Below are 20,720 nucleotides of genomic sequence, written 5' to 3' on the forward strand. Positions count from 1 at the left end.
GATTTTAAGATATCTGACATAGAATTTTGACTAGGAGAAATTAAATTATAGATATCTTGAAATACAATTTCTACTAGTAAGAATGTCAATATGGATATCTTTAATTACATTTATGACTAGTGAGAATACAGTTTTGACTAGGAGAAAGGTGTTTTTGGCTATGTAAAACATATATTACAGATAGGAGCATGGTTCGATTAAATGTTAAAACGGCTTGCCATAGCAGAGCAACCCTCGCCTATATAGTGATGCAAATGTATGCCTTTGTCTTCATGGGGAGTGCCAGGGGTGGGGGTCCGGGCCATCACCTGTATTCACCTGGCATAAAAGGGGCTCTGAGAGCAGCTTGCTCCATCGCCTGCCCTAAATGTAATTCCTAGGAACGCCACTGTTCCATGAGCTGCTGCAGTGCTGCTGTTCAGCCACAGAGAAGAACGCCGCTCTGGTTTTGGGCTCCATGATTGGTCAAGTTCAAGGATTCTGCTATACTTTCATGGTATTTTATGGGAATACGTGATTAAAGTCTGGCTTTACCACCCTGGCTCGACAAGGTCTAGCTCATGGTCTAGCTCGACAAAGTCACTCCTTTTCAGCCTGGCTTGGCGTTCATGGAACGGAATAAACCAGACTTTGTCAAACCTGGATTTGACTTAAATCCAGGCTTATTTAATTCTCCTTTAGTGTAATAGGCCCAATTTTTTTTATCACAGAACCTGAATGATTATATTTCAATTTTAAGAGGGTAATCAGTAATAAACACATTTTAAAAGTAAACTTCCCAACCCGCAATAAGCTATGCTCTGAGAGCACATTTGTCTCTGTCGGTTGGAAACCTTGTATGTCCAAAACTGTTCAAATTCAAAAATAGCAGATCGACAAGCTCAAAGCGTGTCCGTGTTCCGAGCTTGAGGATCTGCTATTTTTGATACTTTTGTGACGCTGAAGTATGATCAAGTAGTAGGGCATTAACTTACGAATAAACACAAAAAGTTAATATGGAGATATGAGGTTTCTGCCAGACAGCAACGATAAATAACATTCAGGCATATTCCAGCATCTGTAAACCTGTTTATAGCTCAGCTTACACTCGTTTCCTCTAGTCACTAGGGGTCAGTAAGAGAGCAGGGGTGATGCAACTTTGATGCTGGAGAGGGCCACTATATTTCTACACTCACTCCAGGGGGCCACATTGCATATAGTGTCGGGCAGACACCTCTTATCTCCTATTTTAACCTTTTTCGTAAATTAATGCCATACTTCGCCATTCTATTCACACAAAAGATTCAGGATTCCAATTCACAAATAGCAGATCTACATGCTCAAAGCACGTCGCACTGTGACGTGTTTTGAGCTTGTAGCTCCGCTTCTTTTGCCATTTTTGAATTGGAATCCTGATTTCTTTTTTTGCTATTTTTGAATTGGAATCCTGAAAAGTAACATTTTTATTTAATTTCAAATGCATTTAGTTACTACGTATGTTCTAAGTGTATCTTTATGAACTTAAATACAGATACATAGGACATAAAAAAAGACAATAGAATTTTAATGCTAGTCATTTAGCTACTAATAGATAGACTGAAGTAATTAAAGCGGGTCATGTTTGCATGTTAGGAATAGTAACAGCTGAAATCAATAATATATCAGTATTCCGATATTAACCTGCGGGCCACATTAAGTGAAGGTGGGGGCCGCCAGTTGCCCATGTATGCACTAGACTAGAGTCTAGTGGGTGTTAGCTTACTGACCCCTAGTGGCCTGATTTGGCCTTCGCTAAAGCTGCCTTATACTTGCATTTAAACAGTTCGTCCCCTTGCATTTTATTAGTTAGCCTATATATCCATTCATCCACATGCATATTATAAACACTGAATATTGTCATAGTATCATTCATAGTAAACTCTATAGTGTTCACCAAGCCTGCATATTATTTTGACAACTCTCATGCCAAAGAATCACACAATAGGCTAAATCCAGGAGACACAGCCCAACGATCACTTTTTAACAGCATATTATTTTTTATTAGTTTCTGTAACCAAACCAAGAGAATGTAAATAAGACCGTACATATTTTAATACAGCGATGAAACCCCTGTACAAGTAAAACAAAAAACAAAAAAACAATCATTAACCCTCACTCCCTCCCCCATCCTCCAATATCCCAGGTCTCATTTCTTTGCCCTCCTGATAGGTCAGAATGGAAGCTTCTACCCCTCTCCTCCTCCTCCACTCGCCGAGGGGGTGCATTGAACTGTACATTTCTCGAAGGACCCTTGTCATCGTTAAGCCCCAAGATGAGAGAGAACGCTGTGTGTGTGGAGAGCCCAGCGGAGGTAAGGCAGAGGCAGGAGAGGACAGGACTGATTGCTCTCCTCTCGTTTTGTAAGGGAAAAAAAACAAAAACAAAATAAACGTGTTCTTCTGCCCAAATGCTTCAGAACCACATAATCTTCAGGCTTCTCTTTTTTTTTATAACTTTTTCCTTTCTATTTTTCTTAACCTTTTTATGTGTTCTGCTTTTGTTTCCCCCGTCTTTACGAGAGGAGGTTTTTAATGTACACTTCTCATGACTAGAAAGGCCAAGCCCTCAACACCCTTTCTATTCCTCTAAAGTAGCCCCTATCCTGCAATGTCCTAGCTAAAGGGCACTGGAACTCCCGTCAATAGCAGCAGGGCTGGGTTCTTTACAGTGAAGTGTGTGTGTGTGTGGGTGTGCGCGCGTGCGCATGCACAAGTTGAGTGAGGCTACGGAAGGGTGTCCAAGCAGTGTGTGAGAAGCAGGCCCTAAGATTGGAGCATTTACCTGTAAGCAACCGTTTCTAAAACAACCAATACTATTATAGCTCCACTCTGAACTCTGCTGCCACAGCAGCGGCAACATCAAAGGCCCTGTGACATCATCATCTTTTACTTCTTTTCCTTTGGCTAAAATATACAGGAGAGATTTCAGCTACAATCTTTCCGCCATTTATACCGTGTGTAAACACTCTCACCACCACCACTACACGCACGCACGCACACACACAGACACCACCTCATCAATATTCTCAGGCAAGGAGATGAGAGCAGAAGGCAGGAGCAAAAGGCTTGCAGGCAGATTCTAATCAATGAATCAATCGATATATATCAATCAACTACTGCAATTTCACATTTCCTCTCTGGGAAAAAACAAACAAAACAAAACAAAAAAAACAGAATGACGATAGAATTCCTGATTTTTTTTATGTCTCTCCTTTCAGTGAACATGGTGGAAACCGTTGAGCAAGAAAATGGGGCAGTGTGTGCACGTGTGTGGTAATGTGCTGTACAGCTCTCCACACATGCACACACATGTATGGATTAGTAAAGATGGGAAGATTGAAAAGTTGGGGGGGGGAAAGCAAAACTGTTCTTCACTAAAAAGACATATCTCTTTAAATAAGATTGTTCGTCCAACTACAAAAACAATTGATTCATTCTTTCGTTAACAAAATAACATACCTGTCCTCCCTATAATACGGGTGCTTCTACTTGGGGGAAAAAAAATAAAATGGAACAGAAATCATAGAGCTATAAAAATGGCAAACTCAGCAGCGAATCTAGTCTTTTTTTTTTCCTTCTCCTCTCTTAAAGTCTGCCACCGCGTGTCTACCGTTTGTAGCAGATCTCTAAGTTAACCGCTCGTCGTGGCGCTAACGTTATTCCTCCCCCATTGCAACTGCATGATGGGAAAATTCAAACTCAAACAAACTGCCCCACCTACGGTGGGTGCAGAAGAGGAGGGGGGGGGGGGGGGGGGGTGAGAGAGAAGAGAGGCTAAGATTATGTACAAACACTCAACAGTAAGCTCTTCTCTCAGTAACCGTTTACAATTTGGATCTCTACCCCTCCCCACTCCCTTCCACCAGGGGCTGCTGTGACATGGGAGGGAGGGGGTCGGGTGTGAGTGAGTGAACAGAGAGCAGCCTGGATCCCCTCTCCTCCTCCCCCCTGTCATCATTTCACCTGAAGAGGGCGTGGTGGGAGCGTGGTGGGGGGGGCGCGTCGGTCTTTTACTTGCCCTCCTCTGGTTTGATGGCCTGGGGCTTTATAGGGCCAGTCCGTATGGGCTTGCCCGTAGAGAGAGGGGTTTTGTCGGGCTCCTGGCGGTCAGAGATGCCGCCGCCGCCCCCCGTCTGGTGGTTGGGAGCCATGTTGTCGAGGAGGAGAGGGGGTTTCTGGTCGAGGCGAGGCGCTTTGCTGATGGTCGGGGGGGCCTTCATCTGCTGCTGCTGCTGCTCTGAAAAGAACTTATGAGTGGACTGAAGCACCTCGGCCCTCTGCTTCGCCTGCCAAGGAACACAGCAAAAATACAAAAGGGATATAAGCCACACAATCACGTTGTTATTGATAGTACAGCAAAGTTGATTTTGTCGTTTTTTCACTAAATAAAAACTAAGCTATGATGACTAAAACTAGGACTAAACATATTGACAATTTCGTCAAATATAAACTAGACTAATGTTAGTGAGGGACTATTGGAGAAGATATCCAGTAGAATTAAGACAAATCATTTTGTTTGGTTGCGCTTGGGTGTTGTGCTCTGAAAACGGCAGATCTACAAGCTCACAACGCGTCGCGCTGCGACGCGTTGTGAGCTTGTAGATCTGCTATTTTCAGCATGCAACCAAGTGTAAAATCAGCCATTACGACCCAAAATACATTTCAGTCAACTAAATCAACTGTAGATTTAGTCGACTACAATCTTATGACATTTAGTCAACTAAAACTAGACTAACAGTAAAACATTTCAGATGACTAAAATATGATTAAACTAAATGGAGTTGGATTCAAAAGACTATGACTAAGACTAACAGTAAAACATTTCAGATGACTAAAATATGATTAAACTAAATGGAGTTGGATTCAAAAGACTATGACTAAAACTAAATCAAAATTTGCTGTCAAAATCAACACTATAGTACAGTGGAACAAGGAGAGAATGTTGCAGAGTAGCATCCCGCAAAATGGACTGCCCGGCCCGGGAGTCGAACTGTGGGACTCACTGGCAGGCATCGGAGTCTATATGGTAATACACGGCCCTAACCACTTGGCTAGCGGGCGGCCCCAACATCCTACACATCCCACTTTTGGGCATGTCATTGACTCTTTTGACTGCCGTCGACACGTTTTCGAGGCAATTGCTACTTGGTCCACTTGGCCGTCGACGCGTTAAGACGCGCTGATAGCTTTTTCATTGTTTAATCGGTGATCGCTCTGTTCTGTGTATCTTCCACCGTCAGTTTCTCTTTTTGTTCACTTCACACTCACCCGGATGCAGATTCATTGGGGTTCCGTTTCCGGTTCTCGGTTTTAGCTTAAAAATGTGATTTTTAACGGAGAGCTCCGGTTGTATTTTCTTTAGTCTGGATGACGAACAGTTATCGTCGTTGTGTATACCAACAATCTGAAACCCGATCATAAGCTAAGCTAAGCTAAGATGGCCTCCGGAAGAGCGGCGGAAATACGCAGCTGGATATGAATATCTATTGTTTTAAAGCGAACATTTTTAACTCAAATCTTTGCTTCTGGGGGGTCCCATGGAACAACATATTTTGAGATGGGGGTCAGCAGCCAAATTCATATCATTTTGGGGGTCCTTGAGATGAAAAGCTTGAGCACCACCGATATAGAAACAGTTTTTTTCAAAATACTGTTAGGATTTAGAAGACATTTTTGCAGAATCGGCCTCAGGTCTTAATGGGTTAATAACTGAATTCCGAAAAAACATTTCAGTTTGAGAGCAGCATGGAAAAAATGACTACCTTGAGGTCCTGCTCTGCCGTCCGATTAGCCTGCGTGCCTCTGGGTACGAGGGAGGGTCCTCCAGGAGGCCCCCGGGGGGGCGGGTGCTGGCTGTGCTGCGGGTGCTGCTGGGGTCGGGGGTGTGGCATCAGACCTCCGCCCATGTTGGGAGACATGGGAGGCCCCATGGGGTTGCGCTGCTGAACGCCGCCCGCAAACGAGTTGGCGTGCGGAGGAGGTCGAACCAGGGGAGAGACGATGTTCGGTTGGGACAAAATCTGTGGAGACAAAATAAAAAAAGGATGATAGAGACAAATTTGTGTGATGTGAAATCTGCACAGTAATTTAACTCTAAGAGTAAAACACTTTTTGGTCGATGTCCTCGGTGGTCAGAGGTGGAAAGTAACTAAGTACAGTAGAATGAAATGAAATAAAAATAAATAGTTGATTTCAAAAAACAAACAGCATAATGCAATAACAAGTCTCTCTCACACTCAAAACTCATTCTGAAAATAAATAAGATGGGTGTAAAAACCTGCGGTGGGTTGAACTGTCCTGGGAACTGCTGAGTCATTCTCATGCCAGCAGAGCTAACCTGTGGGTTGAACTGTCCAGGGAAGTGCTGAGCCATCCTCATGCCAGCGGAGCTGGGCTGGAACTGTTTCTGGTACAGCATGCTGTTCATTTTACTGGACTGGCTACTGGGAGAGGTGGAGCTGGCCCTGCAGAGAGAGAGAGAGAGAGAGAGGAGACGACGGAGGAGCCAGAGAGATAGGATGGTGTTAAAGGTTTCAGGACGTTCAGTTTTACCACACATTGAAAGTCTTTGTCATGGTCCTTCAAACGTGTATAAAAAGTTTTAACAAAAAAATACACTCCAGTGATCCATGGCAGGTTTTTCTCTCTCACATTTCTAAAGCCTTTTCAACTGCAATGAAAAAATAAATATTTGCCTGCGGGTGTCGCTGTTGAGGGATTTTGCCTGTCAATTATCACCTCTGCTCCGCCCCCCCGAAAGCAAAGGATAGGGGAGGGGAGGGGCTAGGAGGAGAGTGGGCGGGATTAATGGGCTGTGACTTCACTGCCGAAAGGCCAAGCTCAGATTACTTTTCAGCCTAATTATTCAGAAAACCCCAGACCACAGAAAATCCACTGAATGTTCAAAGTTCAGATTTTTTTTGGGTGTAATTGAGGTCATAAAACCCCCCAAAAAACATAAAAAATTAAAACAAACAACAACACAGGGACACAACGCCGTGGTGGCTCCCATGTGGATCTCACAGACTTCATGTCGGCAGTATGTGACATGATCGGTCGTCTATGATTTATCAATACGACCAGGGTTTCAGCCCCAGTCTGAACCCTGTCGACTTCCAAAATAGAATTAAAGCTACAGATTTCAGATAATGTCAAACAAATGGCTACCCTCCTACAGAGCAGTGTTGATTTTGACAGTACATTTTGATTAAGTTTTAGGCGTAGTCTTTTGAATAAAATTCTGTTTAGTTTTAGTCATATATTTTTTTTTTAGTCACCTGAAATGTTTTACTGTTAGTCTAGTTTTAGACGACTAAATATCATAAGATTATAGTCTTGGTTGCATGCTGAAAATAGCTGATCTACAAGCTCACAACGTGTGAGCTTGTAGATCTGCTATTTTCAGAGCGCAAACACAACATCAAATGACTTGTCTTTTAGTTCTACTGGATCTCTTCTCCACTAGTCCCTCTGTAACATTTTAGTCTAGTTTTTATTTGTTGACAAAATTCTCAATATATTTAGTCTTAGTTTTAGTCATCATAGCTTAGTTTTTATTTAGTTTTAGTCAGCGAAAAAAGGTAGTCAACGAACACTTTTCGTCATAGTTTTAGTCGACGAAATCAACACTGCTACAGAGCCATGCTGTAATGCTGTAAAATGTATGTGTTAATTCATTGTAAAGTTAAGTAAAGTAAGAACAGCTGGTCATGTGTGGGTCAATCATTCATCCGCCACCGGTGTCTCCTGTGTGCGTTTATACTTACATTCATGGATGTATAAATGTCTTTGTGCGTGGATGAGAACTAATGTGCTTTGTAGTGCATGTGTCTGTGATTCTGTCGAGTGTGTCTTAATGCGAGTTGCTGTGTCTAACCTGTAAGGACTAGATGTGGGCGTGGTGCTCCTGGCGCCAACAGGAGGAGTACCAGGCTTTATATCCATCCCACCGCTGAACAGCTTCATGTCAATGTCCATCTGGACAGAAAGACACACACACACACACACACACACATATATACGGTGATTTATACGTCAGCCATGAAGATCGCTTGCACAGAGAACGCAACCACGTATAAATCAGGCTCTAAAGGTTCCTTGAGGGGGTTCTAAATTGACCCTTACAAGTCTATGACTCTACAAATGGATCCATTTGTATACGGTCAGAGTCAAAGGACAACTTTGTGTTTTTACAACCAAGGTTTATGTTTTAGCTCGTAATCAAAGTAAATAAAAGATGTGTTATTTTTTTTTTCGTTTAATGCTTTCTATAGTTTTAGCAATTGTCGCGGTCTCTTTTTACAGTGGGCAGGTGGCTAAATATGTCTTTTTTTACACAATAAAAAAGGTCCTGTGGTCTTTGATGGCCAGATGTGAGTTATTGGGGGCTAGAAGAGCTACTGTAAATAATAATAAAGACCTCGCCGGGTTATTTAGCCACCTGCCCGAATGCCCCCGCCCACTGTAAAAAATATCGCAGAAATTGCTAAAACTATAGAAAGCAGTAAATGAAAAAAATGTAACACTCATATTTTATTTACTTTAATTACAAGCTAAAACATAAACGTTTGAGAAATACTGGATTAGACAGACATAGACACAGGGCGCTATCTCACACTTAAGACAGACAAACATATACATGGGGGGGGGGGGGGGGGAAATACCTTGTTGGATTGGGGAGGCATCATGTTGTGGTTAGGACCCATCATGCCCCGGTACGGCTGAGAGACGGCGGCCTGCCTGTTCATGCTGGGAGGCTGGGCCTGGGGGGGCGTGGGGGGCAGAGCCAGGAGAGGCTGCCCGCCTCCCGAACCAAAGTTGGACAGGGACAGCTGGGAGCCGGGCAGAGGGACGGTCACCTAGGTTTGGGGCGGGGGAGGTATAAAAAAAAAGAAAAGGAACCGACGTTGTTTGTGACTGTGCGCTGTTGTTACGTATAGGTGGGAAAAAAAGCATTTGGTTTTGAGTGGGAATGGTGGAACGTGCGATGTAATACATCTGTGTTGTGTTTGTGCATGCTTTACCTGTTGTAATGCTGCATGCATTACCTGTTGCATTGCAGAGCTCGGAGACTGAGTGTTGCTGTAGTAGCTACTCTGACCGTGTTGCTGCACCTGCCCCGAGTACATGTTGGAATGCTGATTCATCCCCTGCCGAGCCTGCTACACGCACACGCACGCACACACACACACACAAAGAGAGTGACATATTGGAGTAATGAGATCAACAGGATGGCTGCAACTAACCAACCAACACACGAATTAAGATGAAATTATGGTAAAATAAGGTTATAAAAAGGCGAATCAAATTATAGTAAATGCTCTCACAATAGCAGATCTACAAGCTCATAGAGCTATGAGCTTGTAGATCTGCTATTTTTGAAAAATCTCAAAAATATGTGCAAATCTTTCAATCTTTTTCTAAAAAGGCGAACATTTTGAACTCAAATCTTTGCTTCTGGGGGGTCCCTGGCACAACATATTTTCAGGTGGGGGGTCCGCGGCCAAATACATTTTGGGGGTCCTTGACATGAAAACGTTTGAGAACCACTGCCCTAGCAGACTACTAATATTTTCCTCATGCCTAATCAACAGCCGGTAGCAGTAAATTTCGATAGGCTCTATTCACAGCAGCCATATTGTGAAGACATTCACTGGTGTTACCAATGATACTAATGAAGGCTCTGTTCCATTCTGGTCAAACAGAGTCAGGGTGCTGATATTGTGCATGTTGGCTCACTGGAAACACCAGTGGGTCTACAGTTGGGGTCCAGGGACCCTCATGGGCTTCCAAATGGCCCATTACAGGTGTGTAACTCTGAGAGTGTACAAATGGAACCAAATGGACCCGTAAGGGTAGGGTTGCCAACATCCAGAACTGGGGAAACGGGACACATGCACGCGCGTGCATGGGTCCCTCGCGCATTTTTTTTCGGGTTTCCCGCGGATAAAGTTACTTTTTGTGTTACTTTATTTCGGGGTTAGGGTTAGGGTTAGGGTTATGTGATTTCATTATTTTGGGGGAGCCGCGCCCACTGGAGAAAATCTCACACACACACACACACACACACACACACACGCGTGCGAGCACTGTGCCTGCCCTGTCAACTGAGCGGTCCAAGCGCCCTTCGCATACAGCACACAAACACGAAGCCAGACACACTGCATTGTGCGCAAACAGAAATATATTTTTTATTTTTCCCTTTACACCGGAGTCCGGGACAAACAAAGTCCCGTAAGGGACACGCCCCTTTTGGCTCAAATACGGGGCGTCCCGGCTAATACGGGACGGTTGGCAACCCTACGTAAGGGTCCATTTGTACACTCTCAGAGTTATGGGGGTCGTGGAAACACTGTGCTATACTAATTGGAACAGAGTCTTCATTAGTATCATTGGTAACACCTGTGAATGTCTTCATAATATGGCTGCTCATAGTCTAAAATCGGTAGCAGGAAATTAAGAGCACGACACCATTAGCATTTAAGTCAGTACCTGCAGTAAGTGTGTATCAATGAGCTGGGAGCCTCCCATCCCAGACGGCTGGTTAAGCTGCGGCTCAAACAGGATGGGGATGTGCTGGGTGGAGGACTGCTGCTGATAGGCCAGGTTGGACTGAGGCTTGCCCAGCTCCGGGGCCTGCACGCCGGGGTAGCTGTGCAGGGAGGGCCCCGACAGCATCATGGAGGGCTGGGACAGGCTGCTCTGCATGAAAGCCTGCTGAGACCTGTGGGAAAACACATGAGTAGGGCTGTCACATGATTAAAAACATGTTAAGTGGACAATTCATTGTTAAACAAATAATTGCAAATAATTATTTAATTGTGTTTTTTGGCATTAAACATGGGACCATTATGGATCAAAACTAAATTTCTGTTTGCCTGTTAGGCTCCATAATCAGAAATTGCACAATGCACATTATGCCAAATAACTTAAATATACAAATACATATCTGACTTATTTAATAAGTTTTATACTTTCCATTTTTTTTTTTAAATAGCGGAAATAGCAGATTTACAAGCTTACAAAAACGTGTAGATCTGCTATTTCTGGAAAATGTACAAACATTTGAATATGGAAACGATTATAGAAAAAATAGTTGCTATTATCTCAAATACATGCGGCCCCCACCTTCACTTAAAGGACAACTTTGGTTTTTTACAACCAATGTTTATGTTTTAGATTGTAATTAAAGTAAATAAAATATGAGTGTTAAAATTTTTAAATTTACTGCTTTCTATAGTTTTAGCAATTTTCACAATCTTTTTTACAGTGTTTTCACAGTGGGCGGGGGCATTCTGTCCGGTGGCTAAATATGTATTTTTTTAACACATTAACCCGGCGTTTTCTTTATTATTATTTACAGTAGCTCTTCTAGCCCCCAATAACTCACATCTGGCCATCTCAGACAGCCGGACCTTTTTTATTGTGTAAAAAAGGCATATTTAGCCACCGGACAGAATGCCCCCGCCCACTGTAAAAAATATCGCAAAAAATGCTAAAACTATAGAAAGCAGTAAATGAAAAAAAAAATACACTCATCATTTATTTACTTTAATTACAAGCTAAAATATAAACATTGGTTGTAAAAAACCAAAGTTGTCCTTTAATGCGGCCCGCAGGTTAATATCGGAATACTGATATATTATTGATTTCAGCTGTTACAATTCGAATGTATTTGTACTAAAGTTAAAAAGTTATCAAAAGTATAACTAAATGCATTTGAAATTATAAAAAAGGTTTTACTTTTCAGGATTCCAATTTAAAAATAGCAAAAAAAAAAAAAAAAAACAGGATTCCAATTCAAAAACAGCAAAAATAGCCGATCTACAAGCTCAAAACGCGTCGCGGTGCGACGCGTTTTGAGCTTGTAGCCTGTCTGCTATTTTTGCCACTTTTAGCTGGTTGAGTCATCAGCAATGTGTTGCAGTGCAAAAGTGAATATTCAAGCAGTGTGTGTGTGTGTGTGTGTGTGTGTGTGTGTGTGTGTGTGTGTGTGTTACCTATAAGGCTGCAGGGAGGAGCTGAACAGGTCCTGAGGCTGGGAGACCGGCGGTCCGGTGTTGAGCCCTAGCTGGGCTTGGTGTGTGTGTTGGTGTGTGTGTTGGTGCTGATGTTGGTGTTGGTGTTGGTGCTGCGGCTGCCCCTGCAGGGGGGCGTACATGGGGATCGGAATCTGTTGTACCGCCGTTGGCTAACGGGGGGGGAAAGCACACAGAGAGAGCGAGAGAGAGACAAAGCATGGATGTTTAGAGGATTTAAAGAACGGATCACAAAAACAACAGTCAGGCACCACATTGGTCCTGGTCAAATATAGCTTTTTTCCTTTTGATGGCAGCAGGACACGGAACTCCTACCTGCAGCACATTCGTTCGACGCTGTATTAGGTCAGCGTAATGCCCAACAGGATGCGAGTTGATGTCCTGCCGATGTCTATCTCCCGAACCGCTGTACTGTACCTGGGAGAGTCCCGGCTGGAAGCCCTGCTGCTGGGCCATGGAGGGCGGAGCCAGGCGGGGGTGCGGGGTGCTGAAAAGGTGGCTAGTGTCCATGTAGAAGGCCGGGATCTGGGCTGCAGAACCTTGGCGGACGAGACAATCGAGTTTTAACGGTGTCGTTTTTTTTTAGATTTGACGTTTAAAAAAAAGCATTATTTTACACTTTGGCTATTCAATAATAGCAGATATGCAAGCTCGTAGCGCGGCACCGAGTGCCGCGCTACGAGCTTGTAGATCTGCTATTTTTGAGAAATCGTGAAAATGTATGCAACTCTTTGAACATATATTTTTTAAAGCGAACATTTGTAACTCAAATCTTTGCTTCTGGGGGGGTCCCTGGAACAAAACATTTTGAGATGGGGGTCCGCAGCCAAATACATATACATTTTGGGGGTCCTTGACGTGAAAAAGATTGAGAACCGCTGACATCGTAAACATACGTTTTTTTCAAAAAACAGTTGTACAATCGGTCTCAGGTCTTAATGGGTTGAATGAAAATGCAAGGAACTGAAGGAAAGTAAGTAGTAGCAGTGTGAGGAATTTTGCTTCTTCCTTTTCATAAGTACCCAATGCTGGTGGGTACGGTACCTATATTCACATAACATGTAAAATGTATGGTAGTGCCATTCATCCCGGCGTCCTTTGCGATTCATCCGTAGATCCAGTGCCTGTGACCCGACCGTATAATTGGCTCTATGCACAGCAGCCATATTATCACTTCCTTCACAGGTGTTACCAATGATACTAATGAAGGCTCTGTTCCATTTAGTGTAGCACAGTGGTTTCCACGACCCCCATAACTCTGAGAGTGTACAAATGGAACCAAATGGACCCTTACGGGTCCATTTGGTTCCATTTGTACACTCTCAGAGTTACACACCTGTAAGGGGCCATTTGGAAGCCCATGAGCAGAGTGTTTCCAGTGAGCCAACAGAGTGTTTCCAGAGTGTTTCCAGTGAGCCAACATGCACAATATCAGCACCCTGACTCTGTTTGACCAGAATGGAACAGAGCCTTCATTAGTATCATTGGTAACACCTGTGAATGTCTTCACAATATGGCTGCTGTGAATAGAGCCTATTGAGCGATCTTTCATAAAGCTGTGATAATAATGGACAGCTAAAATAATGTGGGCCACGAGGCTGCTCCTGAGGGTCTACTTTCCTCTGATAAGAGGCTATTGAGCCGAGCCGCCTCCCACTGGGTGTCTGAAAACAGCCAAGCCGACAGTTAGGGCCGCCACCATTACGACATGCAAGTTGACGATTTAATTGTCACACAAATAACTGATTAACGGTTGAATTGTGTTTGTGGCATAGATTGCACAGGGCAGATATGACACACAACTTAAATATTACTGACACATTTCATCATTTTATACTTTCAAAACATTTAATAAAATAAAAAAACAAAGTGAAGCTTGTAAATCTGCCATGTTGATGACGATTACGCAAAAAAGAATTGCGATTAGACCGTTCTGTAATAATTGTGAGAGGCCTACCGACAGCTCAAGACAATGCACTGTTGTGATCCTGAGAGAGCAGCACATAAATGTTAGCAAGAAAAGCAGCAAGGTGGGTTTCTTCTTACCCGTGTTGATTTCGTAAAACTATCGTAAAACATTCGTCGACTACCTTTTTTCACTGACGAAAACGAAATAAAAACAAAATAAAAACTAAGCTACGATGACCCAAAACTAAGACTAAATATATTGACAATTTTGTCAACAAATACAAAATAGACTAAAATGTTAGGGAGAGATGAGTGGAGAAGAGATCCAGTAGAACTAAAAGTCAAGACGAGTAATTTTATGTTTGGTTGCGCTCGGGTGTTGAGCTGAACATAATTTGACTCAAAAGACTACGACTGAAACTCTATAAAAACGTGCTGTCAAAATCAACAGTGCTTCTTACCTGCTGCAGACTGGGAGACGTAGACCTGTGGGGTCTGCTGTTGCTGGGGTAGAAGGGGTGGCACGCATCCCAGCTGGGAGAAGCTGCTGCTGCTACTGCTGGAGGAGGACAGGCCGCCGCCCTGCAGCTGCTGGGGCTTCACCTTGCAGATGTTAGGGGGGTCCGAGGCCGTGGTGGTCTTGGTGCTCAGGGAGGAAGTGGTGTACGTCCCCGAGCCTGGACGGACAAAAGGAAAACGGAGGACAATGAATAAAGAGACAAGGGGGCAATTTCTGGAATTTTAAGTTACTCTAGGCGGGAAACGCCACCACGAGTGTGATATATAAATGCATCGATTAAAGGTTCTATTACATTAATTTTCACTTCTTTTTTTTAATGTTTTTTTTGGGTGTTTTATGACCTCAATTACACCCAAAAAATCTGAACTTTGAACTTTCAGTGTTTTTTCTGTGGTCTGGGGTTTTCTGAATAATTAGGCTGAAAAGTAATCTGTGCTTGGCCCTTGGAGTGTGAAGTCATAGGCCATTCAACAGCGACACCCGCAGGCAAAGATTTATTTTTTCATTGCAGTTGAAAAGGCTTTAGAAATGTGAGAGAAAAACACCTGCCATGGATCACTGAAGAGGAATTTTTTGTTTAAACTTTTTATACACGTTTGAAGGACCATGACAAAGACTTTCAATGTGTGGTAAAACTGAATGTCATGAAACCTTTAAAGCGAAATTAAAATCTATATTATAAACCCATTTTCCAGGACAATAACATATGTTCCCAAGACATTTTAATGATACCGTCATTTCCATGACTCAAACTCAGTATTAAAAACTCCAGTTTTTTTCCAGCACACATGAGAACCTTGAATATGAAGGTAGATTTGGAGGGAACGTTACCCGTCAGCGAGGTGCTAGGTGTCACCGAGGCCACCGGGATCTGAGGCATGGACGCCGAGGAGAAGGAGGAGTAGGAGGAGGTGCAAGAGGTGATGGGGGAGGATGTGGTGACCGGCGAACTCTTCTCCACCAGGCTGGGGGAGTTCTCCCATGCCTTACGAGCCGACTCCATCTGAAGGAGAGAGACAAACGAGTCGCGGTTCATGACCTTTATTGCATCTTCTCCTTTACCTAGCATCTCTGTTTTCATTTCATAATAGCATCGAACGCCTCCTTCAAAATGTGTGTGTCAACAGCAGTGGTGGAAAGTAACTTAGTACATGTAATCAAGTACTGTACTTAAGTAACATTTTGAGGTATGTTTTACTTTACTGGAGTATTTCCCATTTTCAATACTTTTACTCCACTACATCTCAGAGGAAAAAATAAAAACATAAATTAACCACTTCAGACCTACGGTATATACATACTTTGGCTATTTTCAAAGGATTTTATACATATTATGCACAATGTCCCATTTCACAAGTTATGAGTACTTTTACCTTTAGTAAATATATTTTGACACCAACTTTACTCAAGTAAATTTTGAATACTGGTACTTTTACTTGTAGCAAAGCATTTCTACATTGTGGTATTGCTACTTTTACTTGAGTACTTCTTCCACCACTGGTTCACAGGATTGTTAACAATGTGGCTTCCAAAATATTTATGCAATTACAGTTGCCAGAGTTAGCGATGTTCATAGCTACTCCAGAAGAAGCTCCACAGAAATGTAAAAGCTGTATGGGAAAGGACTCTTTAATACTCTGCAGCCGTCATGTGGAATGGGTTAAGTTGATTAGCTTTAAAGAGTCCTCCCTACCAGCTGATCATAAATGTATTCATGTTCGTTTATATGAAAATGTATTTTATGTTTTTTTTGGGGGGGGTATTTATTCCCTCTGCTACGGCTCTATGTCACACATTTACATCAATAGGACCACAATGAAAATAAGCTCTCCGTCTTTTTTTCTGTTATCCGTTAGACTACTGTGTGCAATCGAATGTTTGTACATGGTTCTGTGTCAATGAAAAAAAAAATATATGGAGGCAAGAGGTTTCTGCCTGACAGCAACAATAAGCAAGTTAAAAGACTGAGTAAATAAGGTGAGCAAGTGAACCGCTGTGTGTGTGTGTGTGTGTGTGTGTGTGTGTGTGTGTGTGTGTGTGTGTGTGTGTGTGTGTGTGTGTGTGTGTGTGTACCTTCAGTGTGAGGTCAACAGTAGCAGGGGAGACGGTGCTGAGGCTGGAGCTCTGCTGCAGAGCCTCTCTCCGAGGGAGAGGCAAGGAGTGGGGTAGCGCCACCTAGTGTTAGTGTCGTTAGTTTAGTTTATTTCGGTCATCATTTTTTAAACAAAATAGATGAACATAACATTGCAACTTAATCAACATGATGACTATTTGGCCGAAAATGACGTCTAAGACGTCCGTTTTTATCGCCATTGTTAAGCTCTGAGCGCCACGTGACGTCATAAAAATAAAATTTAAAAAAAATACTTTTTTGGGGGGGGGGGGGAGAAGATGTTCTGAACCCAAGATATCATGATTTGAAAATGTGCTGCTCCATTCACTCTTTGTTTAACTTCTCACTGAAAAAGGCTGTATCTCGGCTCCTGAGCACTTTTTTTTTTTACAATGAATTTTTGGCTCTGGCACAGGGACAACACAGCCAGAAATAAGTCTGGCACTGAATGAGTAATTACCATTTAAAATAAATGATCATAGTAGCATAAAGAAAACGTAAGCTCAAACAAAAGAAAATGAACGAACACAAATCTTCAAATATTACATCTCAGAACAGACAAAACAATACCTGTTATGTGTTCACATAACGGGTCATTAGGAAACGGAACCACTTAGTGGTTACTGTACAGTATGAGGCCATGTAAACAACACATATGTGCAGTACTCACATTGGCCACCAGGCTGTCCTCCAGTTTGCTGCCTCCAGTTGGGACGCTGTCCGCCATGGAGGAGGAAGGGGCTGTGTAGTCAGTGACAGACTCCTGGAGGGGGAGACATTAGCACAAACACTTTGACCATTTTGCGCACTAGATACAGTAGTTACACTGAAGTAGTGTTGATTTGGAGAGCAAATTCTGATTCAGTTAATTAGTCATAGTCTTTTGAATCAAATTCTGTTTAGTTTTAGTCATATTTTAGTCATCTGAAATGTTTTAGTTGAGTTTTAGTTGACTAAAAGTTTACTAAGACTAAGTTTGAGTTGTAGTCTAGTTTTAGTTGACTAAATATCAAAAACATATTTTGGCGGTGCCTTGATGGCGTCGTAATGGCTGATTTACACTCGGTTGCATAGCCGATCATGAGCTTGTAGATCGGCTATTTTCAGCATGCACACCCTAGCGCAACCAACCATAAAATGACTTGTCTTTTCGTTCTACTGGATCTCTTCTCCACTAGTCTCTCTCTAACATTTCAGTCTAGTTTTTATTTGTCGTTTTAATTCAGTTTTCGGCAGTGAAAAAAGTTAGGTAGTCGACGAACGTTTTTCGTCATAGTTTTAGTCGACGAAATCAACACTGCACTGAAGCTATCGTATCTGAAAAGGGTGCTCTTTTACTGCGGGGTTCAGGGTATGACTGCAGCAAGGGCTTTGCCTCAAAATATCACCATCAACAACATCATTACACTGAAACGTTCCCTCTGGGGCAGAATGGCTCGTATAGAAGGTTTCGACACGTGATATCTGGTAGGTTTTCCTTCCAAGTGCTGCACACAAGATATATAGATAAATAAAAGAAAGCAACAAAGCCCAAATCAGATAATAATTAGCCCCCTGGTCATGCCAAGAGTTAGCATAGCAGCCAGGTTCCTTTTCCCCCCTTGCATTCAGTGTAGCCAACTCTTGAAATGAATGGATATTGGTACAGTTGGACTTTGTTGTTCTTGTAGACCAGAATAACATTTCGTTGTTTTCTAAACTTCAGATCTCCATATTTTAACTTTTTGGGTTTTTTTTTATCCATTAACATTGGGTGCCAAACAGGGTAAAAAAAAACGTGTTTTCAAAGAGTAGCGCATAGGTGCCAAACACGGTAAAAACAGTGCTATTCAATCTTTTTGTTTTTTGCCACACAGGAGGGGCTAGCTTTGAATATAAAAATATTTATATTCAAAGATTTGCACACATTTTCATGATTTTTCAAAGTGTAAAATAATGCTTTTTAGCTCAAATCTAAAAATGACACAGTAGTTTAACTAGTGAGCCAATCATAATGGTCTCTAACCTTAGAGTTGCTGGTGTACTCTGCAGAGGGAACCGTGATCATGCCCTCGATCATGTCTCCGCCCAGCTCTGGGACGGTGGCGTCGGAGATGATGATGGGCGGGCTGGAGTCGGTGGCTCTGCTCACCCCTCCTCCTCCAGGCACTCCCGCCTCCATTCCCTCGACTCCCTCGCCTCCGCGAGCGTCTTTGGCCTTGCGGTTTTTCAGGGAGCGCTCTTTTCCAATGGGGCCTGGCTTATACTCCTTGGTCTCCACGGGCTCCATCTCCGGGAGCTAGGGGGGGAGGGGGGGGGTTTCAAATATTAGATTTATTTCCCTCCATGGTACTTCTGTTAAGATAGATAGGGTGTCTGAAGGTATCAGCACTTTAACCTATTAACTCATTCAGTGCCACATGACGTCTAAGAAGTCAGTTTTTATCGCCATTGTTAACTCTCTGCCTGCCAAAAACGTTTAGAAACGTTTTTGAGACCTCCTGTCAGGTGACAAGAAGGTCAGTTGGCTCTCATGCATTGAAGGAGGCATGAGCTCGGCCCTGGCCTCCCTAGGCTGGTGAGGGGAGTGTAGTGCCCAGGATCACTTAGAAAATTGGCACCGGGTGAAAAATAAGGGTTACAAAATCGTGGGATAAAAAAAAAAAAAAAAAAAGAAACGTTTTTGAGAATTAAGCTATTGCCTGGCAAAAACGTTTATAAACGTTGTTTAAAAAAATAAATAAATACAAATAAAAATAAATCTAAAATTATTTGGTTTTTGGTTTTTCCGTTCGTCACAAAGAACCAGGAGATAACATTTTCCAAAAAGTTGCTGCTCCATTCACTTCAATGTTAAAAAATAAACGGAGAAATAAATAACATTTTTCATAATGTTTTACCATGTAAACTGCTGGCAGTTTTTGAGTACTATTTTTTGAAAAACCCTGGCAGTTTAAGAGTTAAAATGGAGGTAAGAGTTTGAAGATGAACCCCAACCAACGTGTGTCCCAACCATTCCCAAAAGCAGTAAATAATACCTTCTGTGTTTTGATGGGTCCGGCTCGGGGTTGTTTCTGTCTCTGTTCTTTAGGAGCGGGTAGTTTGTTGTCCAAAACCGTCTCCAGCAAGGCCGGGACCCCGTCGCTGTCTGTGCTGCCCGCGGAGGACGGGGCTCCGAACTGAATACTGTCCATGCCCAGCTCCACACTGCCCTCCGTTCCGGACTTCACACCCTGGTAGAGAAAACAATCAACACTTTACATTAGGGATGTCCGATATTGACTTTTTTTTTTACCGATATTGTCCAACTCCTAATTTCCGATACCGATATCAACCGATACCGATATATGCGGGGATTACTGTGATTATGGTAAGCTCACATTTCATATATATCGATTTTTATGCTAATATCGGCCGATAATATCGGACATCCCTACTTTACATCTGTCACTTGTTCCAGGATTTCTCATTTTCTCATCCTCCTGTAATTCGACAAAGCTCTGGGCGGGTGTTAGGGCTGTCAACTTTTCTCAGAAATTATATTTGAATATTGGTCTTAAAAATTGGCAGATATTCGAATATTATTATTATTATTATATTAATTTTCATATTCGAATATACATATTTTCCCCATATTCGAATATACATATTTTCCCCATATTCGACGAATATTCCATATTCGAATATTAATTCACCAGCCCTAGCGGGTGTGCCGTGAGCCCAAAATCTCTTCTTGCCCGGTTCTCCTCAAGTGGCTGGATCAATTGATCTGAATTTGCACACAGCCATTAACCATTAACCATGTGCACCGAACAGCGAAGCCCGTTTTTCGCTTTCCCCAAATGTCAGCTATTCAAATGTATTTTTGAATAGCCAAAGCTAAGTGGTTAAAATGATTCTGAGGCTATGTTAACTGATTTAGCTGGGGACCCCCTGGTAGCCCCCCAAGGACCACTGGTGGTCCCCAAGGACCACTGGTGGTCCCCGGACCACTGGTTGAAAACCACTGGTCTAGTTTGTTGTCAAATGAAACAATATTTCCCTTTCATTCACATTGGCTTTCATAAAAGCACAATGACACGAGTGCAGTGTGAAAACTTAAAGGGACTACACCATGAATTTAAATGTTCCTTCTTTTTTATGTT

The 20,720-nt window shown here is 42.6% G+C and overlaps 1 protein-coding gene across 10 annotated transcripts in view; it reads right to left on the bottom strand.

Moving 5' to 3' along the window:
• Window positions 1–1,991: 1,991 nt before the first annotated feature.
• Window positions 1,992–20,720, bottom strand: part of prrc2c (proline-rich coiled-coil 2C) — a 55,947-nt gene continuing 37,218 nt past the window's right edge. For 2 of the 10 annotated variants that reach the window (XM_084067337.1, XM_084067331.1), the window contains 15 exons: window positions 19,614–19,808; window positions 18,602–18,874; window positions 17,267–17,359; window positions 16,557–16,658; window positions 15,315–15,486; window positions 14,425–14,640; window positions 12,371–12,594; window positions 12,017–12,207; window positions 10,509–10,764; window positions 9,041–9,178; window positions 8,681–8,875; window positions 7,894–7,994; window positions 6,295–6,481; window positions 5,780–6,037; window positions 1,992–4,303 (listed from right to left, as the gene is read on the bottom strand). In XM_084067337.1, the coding sequence (XP_083923463.1) occupies window positions 4,028–4,303; window positions 5,780–6,037; window positions 6,295–6,481; window positions 7,894–7,994; window positions 8,681–8,875; window positions 9,041–9,178; window positions 10,509–10,764; window positions 12,017–12,207; window positions 12,371–12,594; window positions 14,425–14,640; window positions 15,315–15,486; window positions 16,557–16,658; window positions 17,267–17,359; window positions 18,602–18,874; window positions 19,614–19,808 (2,877 nt within the window). In that variant the 3' untranslated portion in view covers window positions 1,992–4,027. The remainder of the gene's footprint in view (window positions 4,304–5,779; window positions 6,038–6,294; window positions 6,482–7,893; window positions 7,995–8,680; window positions 8,876–9,040; window positions 9,179–10,508; window positions 10,765–12,016; window positions 12,208–12,370; window positions 12,595–14,424; window positions 14,641–15,314; window positions 15,487–16,556; window positions 16,659–17,266; window positions 17,360–18,601; window positions 18,875–19,613; window positions 19,809–20,720) is intronic. The other 8 variants (XM_084067332.1, XM_084067340.1, XM_084067339.1 and 5 more) reach the window with 8 other exon arrangements.

This window comes from Gymnoscopelus microlampas (assembly GCF_963454915.1).
Source record: "Gymnoscopelus microlampas genome assembly, chromosome: 9".
Classification (NCBI taxonomy): domain Eukaryota; kingdom Metazoa; phylum Chordata; class Actinopteri; order Myctophiformes; family Myctophidae; genus Gymnoscopelus; species Gymnoscopelus microlampas.